The sequence below is a fragment of the Lithobates pipiens genome, unplaced genomic scaffold, assembly GCF_037356315.1.
Source record: "Lithobates pipiens isolate NorthernLeopardFrog02 unplaced genomic scaffold, aLitPip1_a1.2 Scaffold_1, whole genome shotgun sequence".
Taxonomy (NCBI): Eukaryota; Metazoa; Chordata; class Amphibia; order Anura; family Ranidae; genus Lithobates; species Lithobates pipiens.
This window is the reverse complement of record NW_027507685.1, coordinates 211,312,680-211,335,809: the sequence shown is the minus strand read 5'-3', so window position 1 is coordinate 211,335,809 and position 23,130 is coordinate 211,312,680. Positions and strand designations below refer to the sequence as shown.

Sequence of the window (23,130 nt, the reverse complement as noted above, 5' to 3'; positions counted from 1 at the left end):
AGTGCGCTTGTAAGACCGCTGCGCAAATACGGCGTGACAGAATTATTGCAACGACCGCCATTTTATTTTCTAGGGTGTTAGAATTTTTTTTTTATAATGTTTGGGGGTTCTAAGTAATTTTCTAGCAAAAAAAAAAAAACAAGAATCTGTTTTTAACTTGTAAACAACACATCTAAAAAAGTGGTCCAGTCCTTAAGTGGTTAAGGGGGTGTGACATACTTTTGCTAATAGGTGTCCTTCGTAGACATGGGCGCCGTCAAAAAATTTGTTTCGTTCCGTTTCATACGAAAAAAAATCAATTCGGATTCGTACGAAATACGAATTTTTGTTAGCTTCGTAAACTTTTCGTTAAAATAATGAAAGTTCGTTATGATGAATTTATCATTATGAGGGGTTCCCACCATCCTTGTGCTGTGCTGACTTCCTGGGTTTTTAACTTTTAGGTTTGTTAACTTTTCGTAACAATTACGAATGTTTGTTATGATTAAATTATCATTATGAGGGGTTTCCACCATCCCTGTGCTGAGTTCCCGGGTCTGTATACCCGCTGTGCCCATTATGAGGGGTTCCCACCATCTCTGTGCCGAGTTCCTGGGTCTGTACAACTGCTGTGCCCATTATGAGGGGTTCTCACCATCTCTGTGCTGAGTTCCAAAGTCTGTACACCCGCTGTGCCCATTATGAGGGGTTCCCACCATCCCTGTGCTGAGTTCCCGGGTCTGTACACCCGCTGTTCCCATTATGAGGGGTTCCCACCATCTCTGTGCTGAGTTCCCGGGTCTGTACACCCGCTGTTCCCATTATGAGGGGTTCCCACCATCCCTGTGCTGAGTTCCCGGGTCTGTACACCCGCTGTTCCCATTATGAGGGGTTCCCACCATCCCTGTGCTGAGTTCTCGGGTCTGTATAACCGCTGTGCCCATTATGAGGGGTTCCCACCATCTCTGTGATGAGTTCCCGGGTCTGTATACCCGCTGTTCCCATTATGAGGGGTTCCCACCATCCCTGTGCTGAGTTCCCGGGTCTGTATAACCACTGTGCCCATTATGAGGGGTTCTCACCATCTCTGTGCTGAGTTCCCGGGTCTGTATAACCGCTGTGCCCATTATGAGGGGTTCCCACCATCCCTGTGCTGAGTTCCCGGGTCTGTACACCCGCTGTTCCCATTATGAGGGGTTCCCACCATCTCTGTGCTGAGTTCCCGGGTCTGTACACCCGCTGTTCCCATTATGAGGGGTTCCCACCATCCCTGTGCTGAGTTCCCGGGTCTGTACACCCGCTGTTCCCATTATGAGGGGTTCCCACCATCCCTGTGCTGAGTTCCTGGGTCTGAGTATACACCGTCTGTGCCCATTATGAGGGGTCCCCACCATCCCTGTGCTGTGCTGACTGCTTCTGATTGGTGAGCAAAACACCAGTCACAATTCGTTAATGAAATTTTGTATTTTGTATAAAATTTGTAAGCATAGAAATTCCCATAGGGTTCCCCCCACCCTGTGCTGACTTCCTCTGGTTTTAAATTTTAGATTTGTTAACTTTTCGTAACAATTACGAATTTTCGTTATGATAAATTTATCATTATGAGGGGTTCCCACCATCCCTGTGCCGAGTTCCTGGGTCTCAGAGTACACCCGCTGTGCCCATTATGAGGGGTTCCCACCATCCCTGTGCTGTGCTGACTTCCTGGATCTTTAACTTTTAGGTTCATTACATTTTTGTAGCAATTACAAATTTTTGTTATGAATTTGGACCCGAAATTTGTAAACAAAATTTTGTATTTCGTACAAACTTCTTATGCATAAAAATTTGTATTTCGGATTCATGCAAATATCCGAAATTTCGTACGAATTTTCGATTTGTACGAAACAAATAGCACATGTCTAGTCCCTCGTTCCTCTCAAAAAATAAAGTTGGGAGTTATGGGGAGATGAGTAGGAATCTGAGACTAAGCACAGCCTGGGATAGAGCTTGCAGCACTGGGATCCTGGGAGGAAATGAGGCTTCAGCCTATCACTGCTTGTATCACACAGAGCTGAGTCAATCATACCATGGGGGCGGGGCTAACACTCACCTGAAGTCTGATCGCTGCCAGGTAGACAAAATAGTGTGATTTTGCTGGGTAGGGGAGGCAGAACTCTGTAATCTCTGTGCACTAAAACCAGTACAGTGACCATTGTTAGTGCAGCGCCCGCCCCGATCATATGGGAGGAAGAGCTCCATATCACATTACATACATGCAATCTGTTACACGCACAGCACCTCCCACTGCATTCCTACATGGGAAAGAGGAACATCTAATAGTGGAAGTAGAAGAAATGCGCCTGACACTAAACCACAAGCTTTACTGCATTTTCTGACATAATCTACAAATGATATGAAACAAACAAAAACATATAAGCGTAAAAATCTGTGCAACAGTGTAGAGGTTGCACATACATAGCGCCCAACTGTCCCTGACTTCGAGGGACTGTCCCTGATTTGGAGCAATGTCCCTCTGTCCCTCATTCCACCTCATTTGTCCCTCATTTTGGTCTGATCTCTATAGTTGTATATAAAATACACTTTTTATATATCAAAACGTGTTTTCCAGCACTAAACCTTTCATCCAATTTCTAAATTGTTGCATTTGTAAATTCCAAAAGCCAATATAAAGGAATAGTAGTGGTAAAAAAAGCCCTTATGGGTTTAACCAATCTTATTTTTTTTTTACAATTCTCCTTAAAGGGGTTATAAAGGTAAATATTTTTTCACCTTAATGCATTCATGACAGTGCCAGCCCCCCCGTTTTACTTACCTGACCCCTCGAAAGTCCCGCGCTCGCCCCCAACATCCTCTTCGCCGCTCAGCCTGGCCACTGATTGGCTAGAGTGGATGGATTGAAAGCAGCGCAGCCATTGGCTCACGCTGCTGTCAAGCACATCCAATGACGCAGTGTGCCGGGGATGGGGCCGAGTGATACAGCGAGCGGCTATAGCCACCGGCTGTATCATGGGAGCATGCCCGCAAGTGCTTCTCACTATGTGAGGGAGCTCTCATGAACGTGAGAAGTACTTGTGGGGGGGGGGGGGAGCTGAAACAGCCACCGAGGAACCCAAGAAGACCAGACCACTCTGTGCAAAACGATCTGCACAGTGGAGGCAAGTATAACATGTATGTTATTTAAAAAAAAAAAAAAAAAACTTTACAATCCCTTTAAAACGAGGTTCCACCCTAAAGTGGAATTTCTGCTCATCGCAACCCCCCCCTCCTCCGGTGTCACAGTTGGCACCTTTCAGGGGGGAGGGGGGTGGGGGGTGCAGATACCTGTCTAAGACAGGTATTTGCACCCACTTCCGGGCATAGACTCCCACGGGAGTCTATGCTGTTTCCTGTCCCGCTGCGCTGTCTGCTCGGACACACACGGGTCCCAGAGACAGCGCAGACCATGCCTAGTGCGCTGTGCGACTCGCGCATGCGCAGTAGGGAACCGGGAAGTGAAGCCGTAACGCTTCACTTCCTGATTCCCTCACAGAGAATGGCGGCTGCAGCCGAGAGCCGAGCGATCGATCGGCCTCGGCTGCCGACATCGCTGGACCCCGGGACAGGTGAGTGTCCATTTATTAAAAGTCAGCAGCTGCAGTATTTATAGCTCCTGGCTTTAAATAATTTCCAGTGGAATCCCTCTTTAAGGCTGGATTCACACCTATGCATTTTTAGTGATTTTTGCATTTTCCAGATTTGCAATACAGTCCATTTAGCATGGTTTCCCACGTTCTGTAGTGCAAATCTGCCAAAGGCATGGGTGTGAATCCAGCCTTAAGGGGGTGTGTCCTATGCCTGCATGCTTTTGCTGATAGGCGTCCTTCATTGTGTAAAAATAGGAATAAATGCGCAACCAAAACAATAAAATAAAAATGAGTCAGTATGTGAAACAACCAAATATATGTGCAACACCTGTGCTAAAATGTGAAACGTACCATTGGATACAAATTGAAACAAATGTATCAAAAATCAACTCGCAAAGCAAACAAAATTAAATGGAATGAGAAGAAATGTGAATCAGTGTTCATAGAATAAAAACTGTGCTGGAAGCAAAAAACATTATTCAAATGAACACAAAAAAGGTCCATAAACGGTACAATAAAGTCCATTACATTAACGTCTTTAGGTACAAAACCACAAAGTATATTTTCTTCACAGAATAGTCTTCATATGATGGATAATAAAATGCCAGATGGCCGCTTACCGGAAACGTAGGATCTCTATTACAGAGATCTAATGAGCATATTCAAGAGGGGATCACTGCAGAAACAGCAAACACATCCGTCCGGATCCTTTCCTCCGCTGGTAATACCGACCTCCATGCGACTTGCATAGACTGCTGGTAAATGAAGTAGAAAACCAGCAATGAATTTGGCAGTGCAAATCACACTGATGTGCGGCTTTAAAATCACCCTGAAGTAGTGCGTTTTTAACCACTTAAGGACCAAGCCTCTTTTTGAGTTGTTTACAAGTTAAAAACATTTTTTTTTGCTAGAAAATTACTTAGAACCCCCAAAAATAATATATATTTTTTTTCTAACACCCTAAAGAATAAAATGATGCTCGTTACAATACTTTCTGTCACACCATATTTTCACAGCGGTCTTACTTTTTCGTTTCAATGGTTTTTATTGTAGTTTTACAGAATAACAATAAGTATTGAACATTGTCATACATCAGTAGATTGAAAATCGGTTTACCGATACATACTTGTTATCAGAATACAAACAGTTGCAAACAATTTCAACAGTGAAGCACAGTATAAATGCCGGAAGGAGGGCTGAGAACGTTGTCAGGCTGCTCCAGACACCCCATCTGGGAACTAACTGTGTCTGGAGGCGGCAGACAACCCCTCCCCAAGTGTGCAGGATAAGTCGGTGTAGGAAAAACATAGGACTTAACTGAAAGAAGGGAGGAAATAAAAAAAAAAATATATATATAAAGCTACAAACATAGGTCCCTATGACTGCAGTTTTTAGGGTCGACAGTACATCACAGTTTATTACATAAGACTTAGAACCCGATGTTGGGTGCTTCCGCCCAGTTGTTTGCAGGTAATTTGAAATACTATCCTGCTAATACAAGGGGGTGCAATGGGTTACATTAGGGGGTGCAGGAAGCCTACGTATTGTGTGACCGAGAAGTCACTCCAGCTCTATGCTTCTGGGATCCTTGACCCAGGACTCCCAGCTTTTGTAAAGCGGTCTTACTTTTTATGGAAAAAATACACGTTTTGAATTAAAAAATAAGACAACAGTAAAGTTAGCCCAATTTTTTTTTTATATTGTGAAAGATAATGTTAGGTCGAGTAAATTGATACCCAACATGTCATGCTTCAAAATTGCGCCCGCTCGTAGAATGGTGACAAACTTTTACCCTTAAAAATCTCCATAGGCGACGTTTAAAAAATTCTACAGGTTGCATGTTTTGAGTTACACAGGAGTTCTAGGGCTAGAATTATTGCTCTCGCTCTAATGATTGCAGCGATACCTCATATGTGTGGTTTGTACACCGTTTTTTCATATGCGGGCGCTACTCACGTATGCGTTTGCTTCTGCACGTGAGCTCGGTGGGACGGGGCGCGTTTAAAACTGATGCGGGGGTATCCGATTGTCTCCGCCACTGCCGAAGGTCTCCAGTAAGTGCCAAAGGGGGGATTCGCCACCGATAAAAGTGATCTTGCACCGAATCCACTGCAGAGACCACTTTTATCGGAAAGCGGACCGCTGGCCGAAGAAGAGAATACCAGGGTTACAGCAGCTAGCACTGATCGCTGTGTAAGCCCTTGTACACATGGTCGGACATTCCGATGGACAATGACCGATAGGACCGTGTTGTCGGATAATCCGACAGTGTGTGGGCTCCATCGGACTGTTTCCGTCAGAGTATCTGACGGACCAAGTTTTCCAGCTGGGCTATAACATTTTCCGACAACATGATCCGATCGGACTTTGTCCGATTATGTGTAAAGAATTTCGATTGGACAAAGTGCCACGCATGCTCAGATCGAATTCCTAGACCAAAGCTATTGGCTACTAGCCTGAACGTAGTCCCATCATAATGAAATAACGCCATCACGTTCTGAACGATCGGATTTTCCGACAACTTTGTCCAACCGTGTGTATACAACAGTTTCGGACAAAATCCGTTGGACAAAATCCAACGGATTTGGTTGTCAGAATGTCCGACCGTGTGTACAAGGTCAATCGTCCCATAAATGTGTCAAAAGTGTCCGATGTGTCCGCCATAATGTCACAGTCACGATAAAAAAATTGCAAATCACCGCCATTACTAGTAAAAAATAAAATAAAAAAAATAATGAAAATACCATAAATATATCCCCTATTTTCTAGACGCTATAACTTTTGCGCAAATCAATCAATATACTCTTATTGCGATTTTTATTACCAAAAATATGTAGATGAATAAATTTTTTAGATTGTAAGCTCTAACGAGCAGGGCCTTCTGATTCCTCTTGTACCAAATGTAACTGCCCTCATGTTGTAAAGCGCTGCGCAAACTGTTGCCGCTTTATAAAACCTGTATAATAATAATATCGGCCTAAACTGAGAAAAAAATTAGCTTTTAAAAAAAAAAAAAAAATTGGGGATATTTATTATAGCAAAGTACAAAATAGTGTTTTTTTTTTTTTTTCAAAATTGACGCTCGTTTTTTTGTTTATAGTGCAAATAAGAAAAACCGCAGAGATGATCAAATACCACCAAAAGAAAGCTCTATTTATGGGAAAAAAAGGACATAAATGTTGTTTGGGTACAACGTTGCATGACTGCGCAATTGTCAGTTAAAACGACTCAGTGCTGAATCGCAAAAAATGCTCTGGTCACTGAGCAGTCAAATCTTCCGAGGCTGAAGTGGTTAATGCATAGGATGCATAAGGTGAAAAAACATGAGGGTTTACAACCCCTTTAAGGTTTGCTTTAATTACTAAAACGGAATGAATCAACCTTCCTCCAACACTGTAGCTCAGAGGTCATCAACTCTGTCCTCAGGACCCACTAAGGGTCGGTTCACACTAGGACAACCTGTCAGACGACTTAGCCGCCTGACAAGTCGCGTCCCGTTCTGTACAATGGAACCGTTCTAATTGGAGCGGCACAAGTCGCTCCGACTTAGAAAAAGGTTCCTGTACGACTTCGGGGGCGACTTGCATTGACTTCTATAGAGAAGTCGTTTTGCAAGTTCCCGCAGCGGTCGTGTTCAGGTCGCCTGAGGCAGTCGCGCTGCAAGTCGTGCTGCCTCAGTGTGAACCGACACTAACAGGCCAGGTTTGCCAGATAACTGAAATACATCACAGGTGATATCATTTGCTGCTCAGTGATTGCCGTATTCTAGTCTGCATCTCCCCAAGGTAATACATAAAACCTGGCTTGTTATGCCACATACACACGACCGGACTTTCCGTCAGAATAAACTCTGATGGTCTTTCCGATGGAGTTCCGAACGAACGGACTTGTCTACACACGATCACACCAAAGTCCGTTTGTTTCTAACGCGATAACGGGACTAGAAAAGGAAGTTCAATAGCCAATAGCCAATAGCTTCCCTTGCGTCGTATTTGGTCCGGCGGAATAGCAAACAGAAAAATGGTTTTCCCGATAGGAATTGATTCTGTCGGAAAGATTTAAAACATGTTCTATTTCTAGGTCCATCAGAATAAAAAAAAAAAGAAAAGTCCGCTGAAGCTCACACACGATCGGAATATCTGATGAAATGATTCTGTCGGACCTTTCTGCTGGAAAGTCCAGTGGTGTGTACACTGCATTAGTGGGCCCCGGGGACAGGGTTGATGACCACTGCTTTAGATGATTCACAGTGACAGTAGGAACGTTAAGTTGCATTCATCTGTTTGTGAATAAAGCTAGATGAAAATGGTTAAAGTGGAGATTGCCATGTGTATGGCCAGAAGTAGTTTGGCGTCATCGTTCAGTGATGATTGGAAAGGGTGGTGAATATTAGACATGTGCGATTAGTTTAGTACAAAACGAGAATTTGTACGAATTTCCGAAAATTCGTACATTTGTATGAATCCGAAATACAAATTTTTATGCATACGCATTCTGAACTAATTACAAAATTTCGTTTACGAATTTTGGATCCAAATTCATAACAAAAATTCGTAATAAAAGCGGGATTGCACTGTGGAAAAAAATATTAAAAGCCAGCAGCTACAAATACTGCAGCTGCTGACTTTTAATAAATGGACACTCACCTGTCCCGGGGTCCAGCGATGCCGAGGCCGATCGATCGCTCGGCTCTCGGCTGCTGCCGCCACCATTCTAGGTGAGGGAATTAGGAAGTGAAGCGCTGCGGCTTCACTTCCCGTTTCCCTACTGCACATGCGCGAGTCGCGTGGCGCAATAGGAATTCTCCGCGCTGTCACTGGGACCCGTGTGTGTCCCAGCAGACAGCGCGCAGGGACAGGAAGAGGCATAGACTCCCGTGGAAGTCTATGCCCGGAAGTGGGTGTAAATACCTGTCTTTGACAGGTATCTGCACCCCTCTCCCCCCTGAAAGGTGCCAGTTGTGACACCGGAGGGGGAGGGGGGGTTCCAATCAGCAGAAGTTCCACTTTAGGGTGGAACCCCGCTTTAACGAAACGTTAACAAACCTAAAAGTTAAAACCCCAGGAGGTCAGCACAGCACAGGGATGGTGGGAACCCCTCATAATGATAAATTCATCATAAAGAAAATTCGTAATTGTTACGAAAAGTTAATGAACCTAAAAGTTAAAACCCCAGGAAGTCAGCACAGGGATGGTGGGAACCCTATGGGAATTTCTTTGCTTACGAATTTCATATGAACTCCGAAATTTGTTAACGAAATTTCGTAATTTTGGATCCAAATTAACAGAAACGTGACTGGTGTTTTGTTCACCAATCAGAGGAAGTCAGCACAGCACAGGTATGGTGGGAACCCCTCATAATGGGCACAGCGGGTGTACAGACCTGGGAACTCAGCACAGGGATGGTGGGGGAACCCCTCATAATGGGCACAGCGGGTGTCCAGACCTGGGAACTCAGCACAGGGATGGTGGGAACCCTATGGGAATTTCTATGCTTACGAATTTCATACAAAATACGAAATTTCATTAACGAATTTTGGATCCAAATTAACAGAAACATGACTGGTGTTTTGTTCACCAATCATAGGAAGTCAGCACGGCACAGGGATGGTGGGAACCCCTCATAATGATAAATTCATCATAAATAACTTTCGTTATTTAACGGAAAGTTTCCGAATCTAACGAAAATTCGTATTTCGAACAAATTCGAATTGAATTTTGTACACAAATTCGGAAATACGTTTTTTTTTCCGTATGGAATGAAACAAATTTTTTTATGGCTCCCAGGTCTAGTGAATATTCAATCTAAGGATTAAACTGAAGGCAATTACCAATGCTTGGTGAGATGTGCTTGTTATCACACCGAATGATTTTCCCTCTAGAAAAAAGAAATATGACTTTTATCATAAATCAGAAGCTTCCACATGCCTAGTCTTGAATTATGGCACTTGTTTGATGCAAGGAAGAAGAGGCAAAAGTCATGCTATCCATTGCCCCTGTTGTAAAAACTGCCTTTACAATTCTGGCAACATTGTCAGTTATGAAAATGACGACACACCAAGCTGTATTTTATAAAAGGTAGGGTTGCTCTCATTTTTCTATTTTTTTTTCCAGGCAAAATGTTTAAGGAAATTAAAGTATAGGTTACCAAAGATGATTATCTTTATATAGCTGTAGGCTCACATACATGTATTTAAAAATCATAGCCTCTATGATGTTTATGTGTACCTGAGTGGTCAGTTTTCATCCTTTGACTGGCCATTCAGAGGAACAGAACTCCAGACACACAGCATGCCTGTATTGATTAGTCTGTCCAGACACCATGCCCCTTGTCCAATCACAACCTGCCACTGGCACACACCTCCTCCCAATCACAGCCTGCCTCTTGAACACACTCCCTGCTTATGCACAGCTTACATCTTTGTCAGAAACCATCAATCAGACTGAGACAGAAGTACAGTTAAATCACACTTGTTTAATAATAAAAAGGTAAACAGAGTAAACTTAGTCAAAACATAGCCAGAGTTCAGGAACCGGAACAGCTAGTCAGACAAGCCAAAACGTCAGGGAGCCGGAGATGAGCGTAGTGGAGCAGCAAGCAGGATCTGGAGACAGAAGGAATCTCAGTCAAGCAAGTATTTAACAGGAACACTGGAGCGCATCTCCAGAGATGTGACCAAGGCAAAGGCAGAGATCAACTGGACGGCTTAAGTAGGCAGGGCTGACGAGCAGGATACCATCAACAGGTGAGTCACTGTGGAGAGGTAGGAGCTGGCAATTAGCCGACAGCTTAGCAGCCAGCTCTGAGAAGGAAGGGCTGAGCCCAGCCCTGACAATCTCGCCTCAGGCTGAACAGACTATGGAATGCAGACACAGAGTGTGTCTGCACAGTGTCCTGTGACCATAACTCCCACTATCAGGAAGAAGAAATGCATGGTCACATGACTGAGCTTTTTAAAGTGTTTGTAAAGCCTTGGTTTTTTTTTTTGTTAAAAAAAAAAAACATGTTATACTTGCTCTGTGAAATGTTTCTGCACAGAGCATCCCAGATCCTCCTCTTCTTGGGTCCCTCTTCAGTGCTCTTGGCCCCTCCCTCCTGTCAAGGGCCTCCACAGCAAGTAGCTCGCTATGGGGCGCCTGAGCTGAGCCGCAGCTTTGTGTGACCATTCAGACAAAGAGCCGTGATTCAGCCCATCCCCTCTCTCTCCTGATTGGCTAAGTGACTTTGACAGTGGTGGGAGCCAATGGTGCCGCTGCTGTGTCTCAGCCAATTAGGAGGGAGAGTCCTAGAAAGCCATGTCCCCTGGAGCACGAAGCATTCATCTTCTTCTGGGTATCGCTGCTCCGGCCACTCACAGCGCCGGAGCAGCGATGACGTCACTCCCTCGCATGCGTACGGGAGCCGCCACTAACGGGATATTGCCTGTCTATTTGCAAATAATACACGGTTTAGGAGATTTTTCATGGACCTACAGGTAAGCCTTAATCTATTAATCCTTAATCTACCCCTACCCATTCACCTGTAAAATAAAGTACAAAAAAACACAACACACAAGATAAAATAGTTTATTGCACAGCTTCAGGGGTCTTCCGTCTTCGGGGGTCTTCTCGCCGGACTCCTCCTCTATCTTCTTGTAGCTCTTTTACTAGCGGAGGAGTCCGGCTTTCTTCCTTGCCGCCGCCCTCTTCTTCTGACTTCGGGGGGTCTTGTCCCCCCTCTTCAGTTCTTCTGCCGGGCCACCGCGCCTTCTTATAGCTCTTTTACAGGCGGTGGCCCGGTCTTCTGTTGCCGCCGCCGCCGTCTGTTCTGTTCTTCTCTTCTTCTTCTTCTTCTTCAGATGTTGCCTCGTCGAGTCCTCCGCTCACAATGGCTCTGACCGGGCACGCGGCGACTTATATAGGGACATCACCGGATGATGTCCCCACCCATTATGTTGTCACAGTCCCAGAGGATGCTGGGACTGTGACATCATAATAGGCGGGGACATCATCCGGTGATGTCCCTATATAAGTCGCCGCGTGCCCGGTCAGAGCCATTGTGAGCGGAGGACTCGACGAGGCAACATCTGAAGCAGAAGAAGAGAAGAACAGAAACCCGGATTCCGATAAGCCCCTCGCCCGCAGACCCCGACAACCAACGGCCAGGGTTGTCGGGAAGAGGCCCTTGTCCTCATCAACATGGGGACAAGGTGCTTTGGGGTGGGGGGGCTCGCTCGTCCCCCCTTTCCTGGCCGGCCGGGTTGCGTGCTCGAACAAGGGTCTGATGTGGACTTGGGGGGGACCCCCACGCCGATTTTTTTCGGCGTTGGGGTTCCCCTTTAAGTCTATACCAGGTGGCGGGGCCAGCGACGTCTCCTTCGCGGGCCCCGCCTACCTGGAGACGCGCTCGAAATGAGGGGACTTTCCTCCGCGTGTGTGGGCGAGTCTGTTCATTTCAAAAGTAGGGCGGATAGTACGGCGGACTTAGTACGTCGTATTAGTCCGCTGAAAAAGTGCCGTGTGTGGGCAAGTAGCCCGTTCGGAAAGTCTGACGGACAGTCTGACGGGAAGTCCGCCAGACTAAGTCCGTCGGACAGACGGCTACGTGTGTACGCGGCTTTAGGGTTTACAACCACTTTAAATATTACGTTTAAGCTTGTTTCCACTATTGCGTCCCCAAAGTCACGTGATTTTACTGCAACTTTTTGCCGTGAATTGAAGCAGTGCCTGTGTATTTTTGAGGTCTATGAACCTCAAGTGACATCAAAGTGGGACCAAAATAGTGCAGGGACTACTTTTGAAGTCGCTGCGTCTTGAAGTCGCACCGATATGAACAGTACTCATGGGGTACGACTGGTCATGCGACTTTTGAGTCCCAAATCGCATGAAAAGTCGCACTAGTGGAAACCTAGCCTTAATCTCTATTATGTTTCAAATATGGGCTTTTCTGATGTTTGCATGGTTAGTTGTGTTCATTCCGTGCTTAACATTTACATAAAACATTTATTATGCTGCCTTTTATGGTGCTGAATATATCTTTGCTGATTGTCAACTTAAAGGTGCCTGCCTCTTGTAGACAAAGCAAACACTTATGCCATAAATGGGCTATTTGTCAAGGGGAACATTTAACCTCTAACAACATTCCTGTTGCTGGTTGAATGCGAATTCAGGTGAGTATAATCAGCAAAGTGCCGAGTCATGTGGAATGATAGCATCAATATATAGATCCAGCCATCCTCCAATAACTTGGACTTTGACCATTGTCTTTCTCTTCTTAGATCTTCCATCTGTGTGCTATGAAATCTTCAGACATTGGTCTTTTTATTGCTGGCTTTCATACGAAGAAATGTAACATATCTGTCTTTCAAAGATACTACTCAAATAAATCAGCTTTTTAGCATGGTTTCTTCAGGGGCTCTGTTCCCTCCATATTCGAATTCTAAAGCTGCGTACACACGATCGTAATTTCGGCCAGCAAAAGACCGATGAGAGGTTTTCATCTGAAAATGCGACCGTGTGTATGTTCCATCGGAATTTAGCTGGCCGAATTCCCGCCAGCAAAAATTTGAGAGCAGGTTCTCAATTTTTCAGATGAAAAAACTTTCGGAAATTCCCATCGGAATCAATTCCGCAAAAACTCACGCATGCTCAGATTCAACTACGAGATGGAAGCTATTGGCTACTGGGTATTGAACTTCCTTTTTCTAGTCCCGTCAGACGTGTTGTGCGTCACCCGTTCTTGACGGTTGGAATTTGGTGTGACCGTGTGTTTGCAAGACAGCTTGAGCGAAATCCCGTCGGAATTCCGTCGGGAAAAACCATCAGACCTTTTTCTGACCAAAATTCCGATCGTGTGTACGCGGCATTAGTGTATTCCTGGGATATTTTGATTTTACCCATTTACGTGCTTCTAGGTACATTATTACCATAAACTATAGTATAAGCATAGGCACACATTTTATATTCTTATTGCAATGGTTGCATTGAAGTTCAGCTATGGCTAAAACATTTCCGGATAGTGTAGGTTTAGAACCTCTGTGAGATTTGCTTATCAGGAACAAAAACTGAATTTTGTTTATTGTTCCCCCTTATGCCATGTACACATGATCAGACTTTCCAACGGGAAATGTTGGATGTGAGCTTGTTAGCTGAAAGTCTGACCGTGTTGGCTAGCAGGTTCTCAAATTTTCCACCAACAAAACTTTGTTGTTGAACTTTCCGATCGTGTGTGCACAAGTTTGTTGCACAAAAGTTCACTTGGAATCAAGTACGTGCCGGAAGCGCTCGGTCTTGTAAAACTAGCGTTCGCAATGGAGATATCACATGAATATTGAACTTCCATTTTTTCGGCTCTTTGTACGTCACCATGTTCCCACGTTCGTAATTGTTGGCCAACATTTGTGTGACCGTGTGTATGCAAGACAAGTTGGAGCCAACAACCTTCGAAGAAAATTCCCAGTTTTTGTTGTTGGAATGTCTGATTAGGCATTAGGCCCCTTTCACACATGCGGACAGTATGTCCGTATTTCATCTGTTTGCAGATGAAATACTGACATACATGCATTCCTATGGGATAGCGGGTGTCTGCGGATGAACATGTTTGCTGTATAATATTTATTTTATTATTTAGGACCAAGTTACACCATTGAGGTGTGTTATTTCATTAATTTACGTGGAGGCACCAAAACACTCTAAAAATGTACCATTCCTGTGCAATATATCACATTGCAAGGCTCATCAATGCCTTTAGTCCAGGGGCGCTCAAACTTCTAAAGAGGGAGGGTCACTTAAAGCAAAGGTCCATCCTAAAAAACATTTATACGTTAAAATTTTCTTTGAAATAAATAAAAAAACAGAGAAAAAAAATGACTTAACCAGAAACCCCTGTTGCTAGGCAGTCTTCCTAATCTGCCTCTTTCTAGTCCGCGGAGCTGTTCTGTCACTTCCTCCTCTTCGACAAGCTCCCCTGTTGTCTTCTGGGACCTGTGTGTGTCCCAGAAGATGACAGGGTCATTCACAAAGTGACGTGTGACTCGTGCATGCGCAATAGGAGATGGGCAGTGAAGCTGCAAGGCTCCACTGCCGGTTTCCCATAGTTGCAATGGCGGTGCCGGCACCCAATCCGATGGATGGATTGCCATCGAGGGGGACTCGTTGGACAGGTAAGTGTCCTTTTTAAAAGTCAGCAGCTACAGTGTTTGTAGTTGCTGATTTAAAAAAAAAAAGGCTGAAACATCACTTTAAAAAGGTTGTATGAAAAGAGAAGAGGTTCAGGACTTTAAAGGGGTTGTAAAGGTAAATGTTTTTTCACCTTAATGCATTCTATGCATTAAGGTGAAAAAACATCTGACAGTGCCTGCGCCCCCAGTCCCCCCCCCCCGTTTTACTTACCTCACCCCTCGAAAGTCCTGCGCTCGCCCCCCGACATCCTTTCCACCGTTCAGCCTGGCCGCTGATTGGCTGGTGTGGATGGATTGAAGGCAGCGCAACCAATGGCTTGCACTGCTGTCAATCACATCCACTGTCGCAGAGCGCCGGGGGGGGGCGGGGCCGTGTGATACAGCGAGAGGCTATAGCCACCGGCTGTATCACGGGAGCGTGCCCGCAGATGCTTCTCCCATGCGAGGGAGCTCGCATGAACATAAGAAGTACCTGCGGGAAGAAGCCGAGACAGCCGCCGAGGGACCCCAGAAGAGCAGGTTCGGGGCCACTCTGTGCAAAACGAGCTGCACAGTGGAGGTAAGTATAACATGTTTGTTATTTAAAAAAAAATAATAATTCACTTTACAATCCCTTTAAATGAGATGTAGGATGTGTAGGTCCAATGCCGCCATCCCTAATATGCAAAGGAAAAACAGGGGGGATTTGGGACTTTAAATGAAGCATGCAGCGTGAACGCAAGTAGGCATTGTGTGTCTGTAAAGTGTTTATTCCATATGACAATACAGCTAGAGTAATACACCATGCAAGTAGAAATGTAAGTGAGTACTAAAAATTTATATATACCGTACACATAGTAGCATGACATAAAGGTACAGATAGCAACATTCCCAATATACATATAGTAACCTGGCAAGGAGGTACAAATAGCAGCATGCCCAATACTGGCATCATCGGTGTTCACATGATGTGTAGAACATACCATGATTAATAAAACTGTAAAATCTTCAGACATGATTGGTATATTAGTAGATACATTTCTTTTAGATAATGTAGCTGAGGCATCAACAGAGCTTGACGAGTTTCGTGGATATGTCCATTCATCAGGAGAAGATGCGACAGATATCTATAAAATATATGAGTATAATAAACCACAGTCTGACTAAAAGGGTAAGAAGTGTAGAGAAATGAGGAATGGGAGAGTAAATAATTATCCCCCATACTTAAAACAAGGGATTGCAAATGTGGTATGTGGTGGTGAGTACAGGGTGGACTGGGAACAACGTCTGTGATGGGAGCTGAGGCAGCCATTATTTATATTTTTTTATTTAAAGAGGTTGTAACCCCCCAAAAAAAGAGAGATATTGTTCCTTTATAGAATATTAAACAGCATAGTGGTTGTGCTGTCTAATCTGTCCCTCTCTGCAAAAAACCTGGTTGATCCTGCCTGCTCCTGTGCCCCCTTCCTTAGTGTTTTGACCACGGTAATCATGGCTGCTGATCCATGATTTTTGTGTTCAGGCTATGTGCCTCCATCATCCCGCTGCTCTCCTCTCTCCCCCCTCTTCCCTGTAAGCTCCTGTGTGTGTGTGAGCCATCTCTGTCCCCCCCTCCTGCCGCTATTAGTCGCTGGCAAATGTAGAAAATGTAAAGAAATATTACTGCCAGCGCCTCTGCTCTATAAATCCATCCTACACTGTGTACATGTATTTGTATAAAACGATGCCTGTAAATAACTTATCTCAGATCTTTTATGGCTGGTCACGTGACCTCAGCCGTTCTCCTCCCCATCATAAGGGCTGCAGTGGGAGGGGCTGAGTGGCCAGCACTGCGGTCACGTGACCTCCCTGGCTGTTATCAGAGGGAGATCTCAGTCCCTCCCGCTGTAACCCTTAGATCGGAGGAGGAGAGCGGCCAGAGGTCACATGACCAGCCATAAAAGATCTGAGATAAGGTATTTCCAGGCATTGTTTTATACAAACATGTACACAGTGTAGGATGGATTAATAGAACAGAGGAGCTGGCAGTAAAAATTCACTTTAAGTGATTTGGTGACTGGTGGTGGGCCATAATGAAATAAAATGGTTCAGAATGTAGAATTTTTTTAATTTTGAATAGCATTTTGAACATTTTCCTCCTGCAGCCGCTGAATTGCAGAAAAGCCGGCTTATAGTGTTTGCAGGAGGAAAATGGGGAGGATCAGTTCCCACCAACTCTCTCATTCAAATGTAACACAGAATTTGACAAGGAGGCTGCACAGGCGCGGCATTGGGGCGGGCTCGCCATTGCGACCCCTTGAAGCTCCACTAGTGGTTAGGGGCGTGTGGTAAAAACACGTCTCAAGTATGGAGTTTTGCCGTTCCCCAAACTGCAAATGTAAACAAGCACTTACTGTCCTGAGCCCCATATAAGGCTGCTTTTACATTGATGTGCTGTGGTTTACCCAAACTGAAAGTGCTGTGTTGTGCATCTGTGGCTTTCCTGCAGATTAGCTGTGCTTTGCCATAAACTTCTATTATACCTTGCAGGTGTGGTGCACTCTATGAAAGTTCATCGAACTTGCAGGATATAATATAAGTCTATGGCTCAGTGCAGCTAACAGGAAAGCCACAGGTGCACTGCACTGCACCTGTGAATCCGTGTGAAAGAACCCTAATAACCCTTTTTTAAAAGTGCCATTAGGCCCATTGCAATACTAAGTGATGTTTAATAAACTGATCTTTTTCTCTTCCAGCTTTTGCTGACGTCTCTCTCCTGGCTGCTGGAAAGGTCCTACATGATGTGCACTTGGTTTCACTCTGTCTGGGACAGGAGCCGGTGCTAAAAAGGAAACATCGGCTTATGTGGCTCCTGCTTACTCCGCTGCCGGTGCCAGATCCATGCACTCTGATGCTCTGGGATGGTGGATGGACAACCCGTGAGCTGGGCTTGCCAACCCACCATCCCAGAGCATGAGGTCACAGACTACATCAGAGGGCCCTATGGGCCACAGGTTGAGCACCCCTGCTTTAGTCCTTCATCAAAGTGCAATGGGGTATCATCCAGAATGGATGGCACTGTATTGCAGTAACACATTACCTTAAACAGATATCTAGATTCTCCAATTGGCTGTTATCAGTATTTTACTGCAATACATCAGCATCGTTGACCAATAACGGTTGCAATGAAACTTCAGACCTGGGTTTGTTGGACCAACCAGTTCCAAAGCAATGCTTGTTGTGACAAAGGATTCTACATGACCAGCCTAGGCTGTGGCCTACAGTAGCACATACCCTCCCCATAGATCATATCACTGACTGTTGGGAACACATTTCCACAGGAACACGTCACTCACTTTTATTTGGTATATTAGCTAGGGATCACACGCTATTTAAAAAAAAAAAAAACCTTCGTCTTCTACAGATTTATTGGAGATTAATGGGGTTGTAAACCCTCCATGTTTTTTCACCTTAATGCATCCTATGAGTGCGCTATACCTCTCTGCCCATTGTCTTGGCTCTTGATTGGATAGATTGATAGCAGCGCAGCCATTGGCTCCCACTGCTGTCAATCAAATCAAATGACGCAAGCGCCGGGGGCGGAGCCGAGTCTGGCATTCTGTGTCTGTAGGCACAGGTAACCCCTAGGGAGAGCACTTCTCCTAGGGGGTTTTGCGATGCGGGGAGGAGCTGATAGCGCCTCCGGGAGACCCCAAAAGTGGTGGATCGGGGCCACTCTGTGCAAAAAAACTGCACAGTGAAGGTAAGTATGACATGTTTGTTATTAACAAAAAACAAGGGTTTACAACCCCTTTAAGCATTACGTGCAGGGCTTTTTATTTAGCAGGAACGCAGGGGAACGCAGTTCCTGCACCTTCTGTACGGAGTGTATGTAATGGCAAGGGGTGCTGGGGTGTGCTGCAGGGTATTGATGCTCACTGCTGGGGGATCTATTCTAGCTGGAGGGGATCTATTTTTGCAGAGGGGTCTATTGTTGCTGAGGAGGTCTATTGTTGTTGGTGGGGGACCTGTTGTTGTTAGGGGTGGGTCTTATGTTGCTGGGGGGTCAGTTTTGCTGAAGGAGATCTACTGGTGGGGTTCTGTTGTTGGTGGCTGCCAGAGAGTCTATTAATGCTGGCTGTGCAGAGATCTGTTGAAGCTGCCGGGAGTCTATTGTTGCTGGGGGGGAATTTTCTTCTGGGTGGTACATTGTTGTTGGGGGGATCTATTGTTGCTGGCTGAAGGGGATCTATTTTACTGCTTTTCTTGATATAATTACCAAATTCCATACAAATTACTTAGCACCACAATTTGATACTTGGTTCTGTATTGTCTAAAAGGAGCGGTGCTTGGAGGTGGGTAGGGGATGGAACCAAGGGACGGTGCTCGGAGGTGGGTAAGGGTGGGGAAAAGGGGTGACTCAGAAAAGGGGAGTTCTTGCACCTATTGTCTGAGAAAAAAAGCCCTGATTACGTGTATTTATTTATGTATTTATATTTTATTAATTTTCAAATTACATATTATAAAAAAAATGAACACAAACAAAGAAAACAATTCAGGGTGTCTAGATAGAAATGATTTATTATCATATATTATCATATAATCCTATCATTCAAAAGCTCTCCCATGCTTCCATTTTCAATATCCCTTCCATGGAGGCATCATCGTGGTTCCACATACAATTGGTAGGATCTGACTATAACACCATTTTTGCCGGGTTCTGGGGTTATCTCGATATCTTCTAGAGCTCTGTTTGTCTTCAAATGTAACTTCTGCAGTATGGTGGTAAGGAAAATAAAGATCTCCATTTGTGCCAGACTCTCTCCAAGGCAATTTCTCTTTCCTATTGGCAAAATAATAGTCTGTTATAAAAATAACCATCATAAATGGACTTAAAGGAAATCTGTTATGAATGAAAATGCTTCTGACCTCCACCCATCCCACCTTGTAAGATACAGGAGAGGCTATACCAATTGTACAGCTTCACCAAGGGCCCCCTGGGGTCCATGTTTATTGGATGTGGGTCTGATGGATGCTGTGACCACTTCCACTGTCACACAGACTTGGACACTGCTCACTTCTGCCTCACTATCAATTTACAGTGCCTTGAAAAAGTATTCATACCCCTTGACATTTTCCTAATTTTGTCACATGTATGTTACAACCAGAAACGTAAATTTATTTTATTGGGAACTTTTCAAGTACAGTTTTGCTGTTCACAGACACTCTCCATCCAATCTGACAGAGCTTGAGCTATTTTGCAAAGAAGAATGGGCAAAAATGTTACTCTCTAGATTTAGGTTTTTGGTTGTAACATGACAAAATGTGGGGTATGAATACTTTTTCAAGGCACTGTATAACCAGTGAATAAGACTTTTCATCAGAACAATAGTAGAATAGGGGGCCAAAAATTCATCTTGCACAGGGGCCCCCTCATGACTCTCTCTGCTAGTTTACATATTCCAGGGCAGTACAGCAAATATTCAGCTTAGAAGTTCCAACTTCTACTTGTTGAAACTTGTGTTTGAGTCTATATCCTATCAGGGCATCTGTGTGTTCTTCCTGAGTTTTGTGGACCAAGCGTGTGTTATACAGTATTTGGGGAGTACAGAGGCTTAATGGTTTGCACTCCTGTTGAAGACATTTCATAACTTATGCAAGTCAGTTCTTCAGTTCCAGAAAGTGTCAGGAAGATACCCCAAAATGCATATCAATTCCCTTAACCACTTATGCCCGGACCATTTTGCTGGCCAAAGACCAGAGCACTTTTTGCGCTTTAACTGACAATTGCGTGGTCGTGTGACGTGGCACAGAAAACAAAATTGACAGGGTTTTTTTCCCCACAAATAGAGCTTTCTTTTGGTGATATTTGATCACCTCTACAGTTTTAATTTTTTTGCGCTATAAACAAAAAAATAGCGACAATTTAAAAAAAAAAAAACATATCCCCCAAAAATGTATAAAAAACATTTTTTTTCCTCAGTTTAGGCAAATACATATTCTACATATTTTTGGTAAAAAAATAAAATAAAATTGCAATAAGCGTTTATTGATTGGTTTGTTCAAAAGTTATAGCATCTATAAAATAGGGGATAGTTTTAAGATATTTTTATTTAATATTTTTGTTTTTTTACTAGTAATGGCGGCGATCAGCAATTTTTATCATGACTGTGACATTATGGCGGACACATCGGACAATTTTGGCATGATTTTGGGACCATTCACATTTATACAGAGATCAGTGCGATTAAAATTGCATTGATTACTGTGTAGATGTGACTGGCATTGAAGGGGTTAACACTAGGTGACTAGGTGACGCTGTAGGGGTTAAGTGTGTCCTAGGGATGTGTTCTAACTGTAGGGGGATGGGCTAGCAGTGACACATCACTGATCACCGCTCCCGATCACAGGGAGCTATGATCAGCGACACTGTCAGTAGGCAGAATGGGGAGATGCTTGTTTACATTAGCATCTACCCGTTCTTCCTCTCCATGAGACAATCATGGGTATCCCCACAGACTCAATGTCGACCCGACTCATGGAGCTCCCGGCCAGTGCACGCACGCAATGGCATGGCGGCAAATTCAAAGAGACATATAGGTACACCCATTTGCCCAGCTGTGCTATTCTGCTGACGTACATCGGCATGCACTAGTCGGGAACCGGTTAAGACACCTTAGTCACAGCAGACGACAACCTTCACCCCTCCTATCATTTAATGGATATCAAAATGTACGCATTCCATGGTGGCTGGATTAAGGTTTATTAGGGTCTAGATACTGTATGAATGCTGTGATATCTTCCTGAAACTCACTCATTCGTTGGACAGTCACTGGAACTGAAGACGTGGCTTGGATGAGCTAAAAATGTCTTCAACATTTCAAAAGTCCAGTTAAATGTGACCAACTACTACTAGCTAAACCATGACCTAGATAAATGAGGACCTTCACAGACGTACTGTCGCTATTATATTTACAGGGCATTTTTCTGACACTCCCAGGGATTGAAGAAGTGGCTCGGATAAGCTACAAAATGTACAACACAAACTGTTCATTTTTAATTAAAAAAATTTGTAAATGCAATATTGATCACATTTTGTTATTTTACCGAAAGAGAATGGTACAAAGGCTTCATTATTCTTAAACTGTCCGTTTTCATCCAGGAAGTGTCCGGGGTCAAAATTTTCCGGGTGCTTAAAATACTTAGAGTCCTTTAGGACTGAAGTAAGCAGAAGGGAGACTGTTGTATCCTAAAATGTAAGACGTTGGAAACATTACTGACAATAATACTTACTGTCATAACCAAGTTAATGTAACCTATTACACATTTTTAATATGCTCTTTTTATAAAGATTTTCCCAGAACTTACTTATTTATAATTAAACTAATGTTCTGCTTCTTTAATAATTCATTCCTTTGTATTATGCAAATTCGTTTTTTTTTCAAGTACAGTTTCTCTATGTACCAATATACCATTAAAGAGGAAGTAAACCCTGATGGGTTTACTTCCTCTTTGTTTCCCTGCAACGGTAAAGCATAATGGACTACTATGCATTGCATAGTAGCCCATTATGTGTCACTTACCTGACACAGGAGCCTCCGATGTCCCCTGTAGCACGGAGCATCCATCTCTTTCGGGTATCACTGCTCCAGCGCTGTGAGTGGCCGGAGCAGTGATGACGTCACTTCCGGCGCATGCGCATTGGGAGCCGTAAGTGACAGCATGTTTGCCTTCACTTGCGCCCAGTGCGCATGCGCCGTTGTTGCTGCCCTATTTTTGTAAAATATCTCCTTAACCATGTAGGTTAAAGAGACATTACTTGGACATACAGGTAAGCCTTAATCTAAGCTTACCTGTAGGTCAAAGTGGTTTGTAAGGGTTTACAACCACTTTAATGTACCCCTTGTTGCAGTAAAGAGAAAAAATGTCTTTACGTTCTGCAGAAGGTATTGCCTCAGCTTCTGTTTTCTTCTTTAGAAAACTCCTTTGCGTTTTCCTGGTATTCATCCTGCAGGATGCCAGAGCTGTTAGTAGAGTGAAGAAGTTCTTCAGCAGCTGACCTCATTGAAACACACCCTGCACCTGCACTCCTCCTCCAGGAGATTGCTCCCGTCCACCTCTTCACTACCTTAGTTCAGTCCAGTGCTGCAGTAATTTCTAAAAACAGTAATAAGGGAGGCGTGGTCCAGAGAGGTAAAGCACACCTTATTCTTTGTTGCAGTAAGGCAGTGCATGATGGGATATGACATTTCCTGGATGGTTATAAAATGCTACAGGAAGCTAGGATTCACAATGCATTTTTTGAAACTTTGAAAAAAGAGGATGCAGATTAAAGGCTGCCTTGGACAAGCTAAGTGAGAGATAAGCACATTGGAATGGCTTTTCCAGAAAAGACATTAGAAAAGGCTT

The 23,130-nt window shown here is 44.1% G+C and overlaps 2 protein-coding genes across 2 annotated transcripts in view; both read right to left on the bottom strand.

Annotated features, from left to right (window-relative positions):
• LOC143982671 (cytochrome P450 2C23-like) overlaps positions 1-2,232 on the bottom strand; it is a 46,269-nt gene extending 44,037 nt beyond the window's left edge. Inside the window, exon 1 of the mRNA XM_077481591.1 lies at positions 2,072-2,232. Coding sequence (XP_077337717.1) covers positions 2,072-2,220 — 149 coding nt within the window. The 5' untranslated portion in view covers positions 2,221-2,232. The remainder of the gene's footprint in view (positions 1-2,071) is intronic.
• A 16,967-nt stretch (positions 2,233-19,199) lies between these two features.
• LOC143982667 (cytochrome P450 2G1-like) overlaps positions 19,200-23,130 on the bottom strand; it is a 32,706-nt gene continuing 28,775 nt past the window's right edge. Inside the window, exons 8-9 of the mRNA XM_077481577.1 lie at positions 21,829-21,970; positions 19,200-19,564 (exon numbers count right to left, since the gene is read on the bottom strand). Coding sequence (XP_077337703.1) covers positions 19,383-19,564; positions 21,829-21,970 — 324 coding nt within the window. The 3' untranslated portion in view covers positions 19,200-19,382. The remainder of the gene's footprint in view (positions 19,565-21,828; positions 21,971-23,130) is intronic.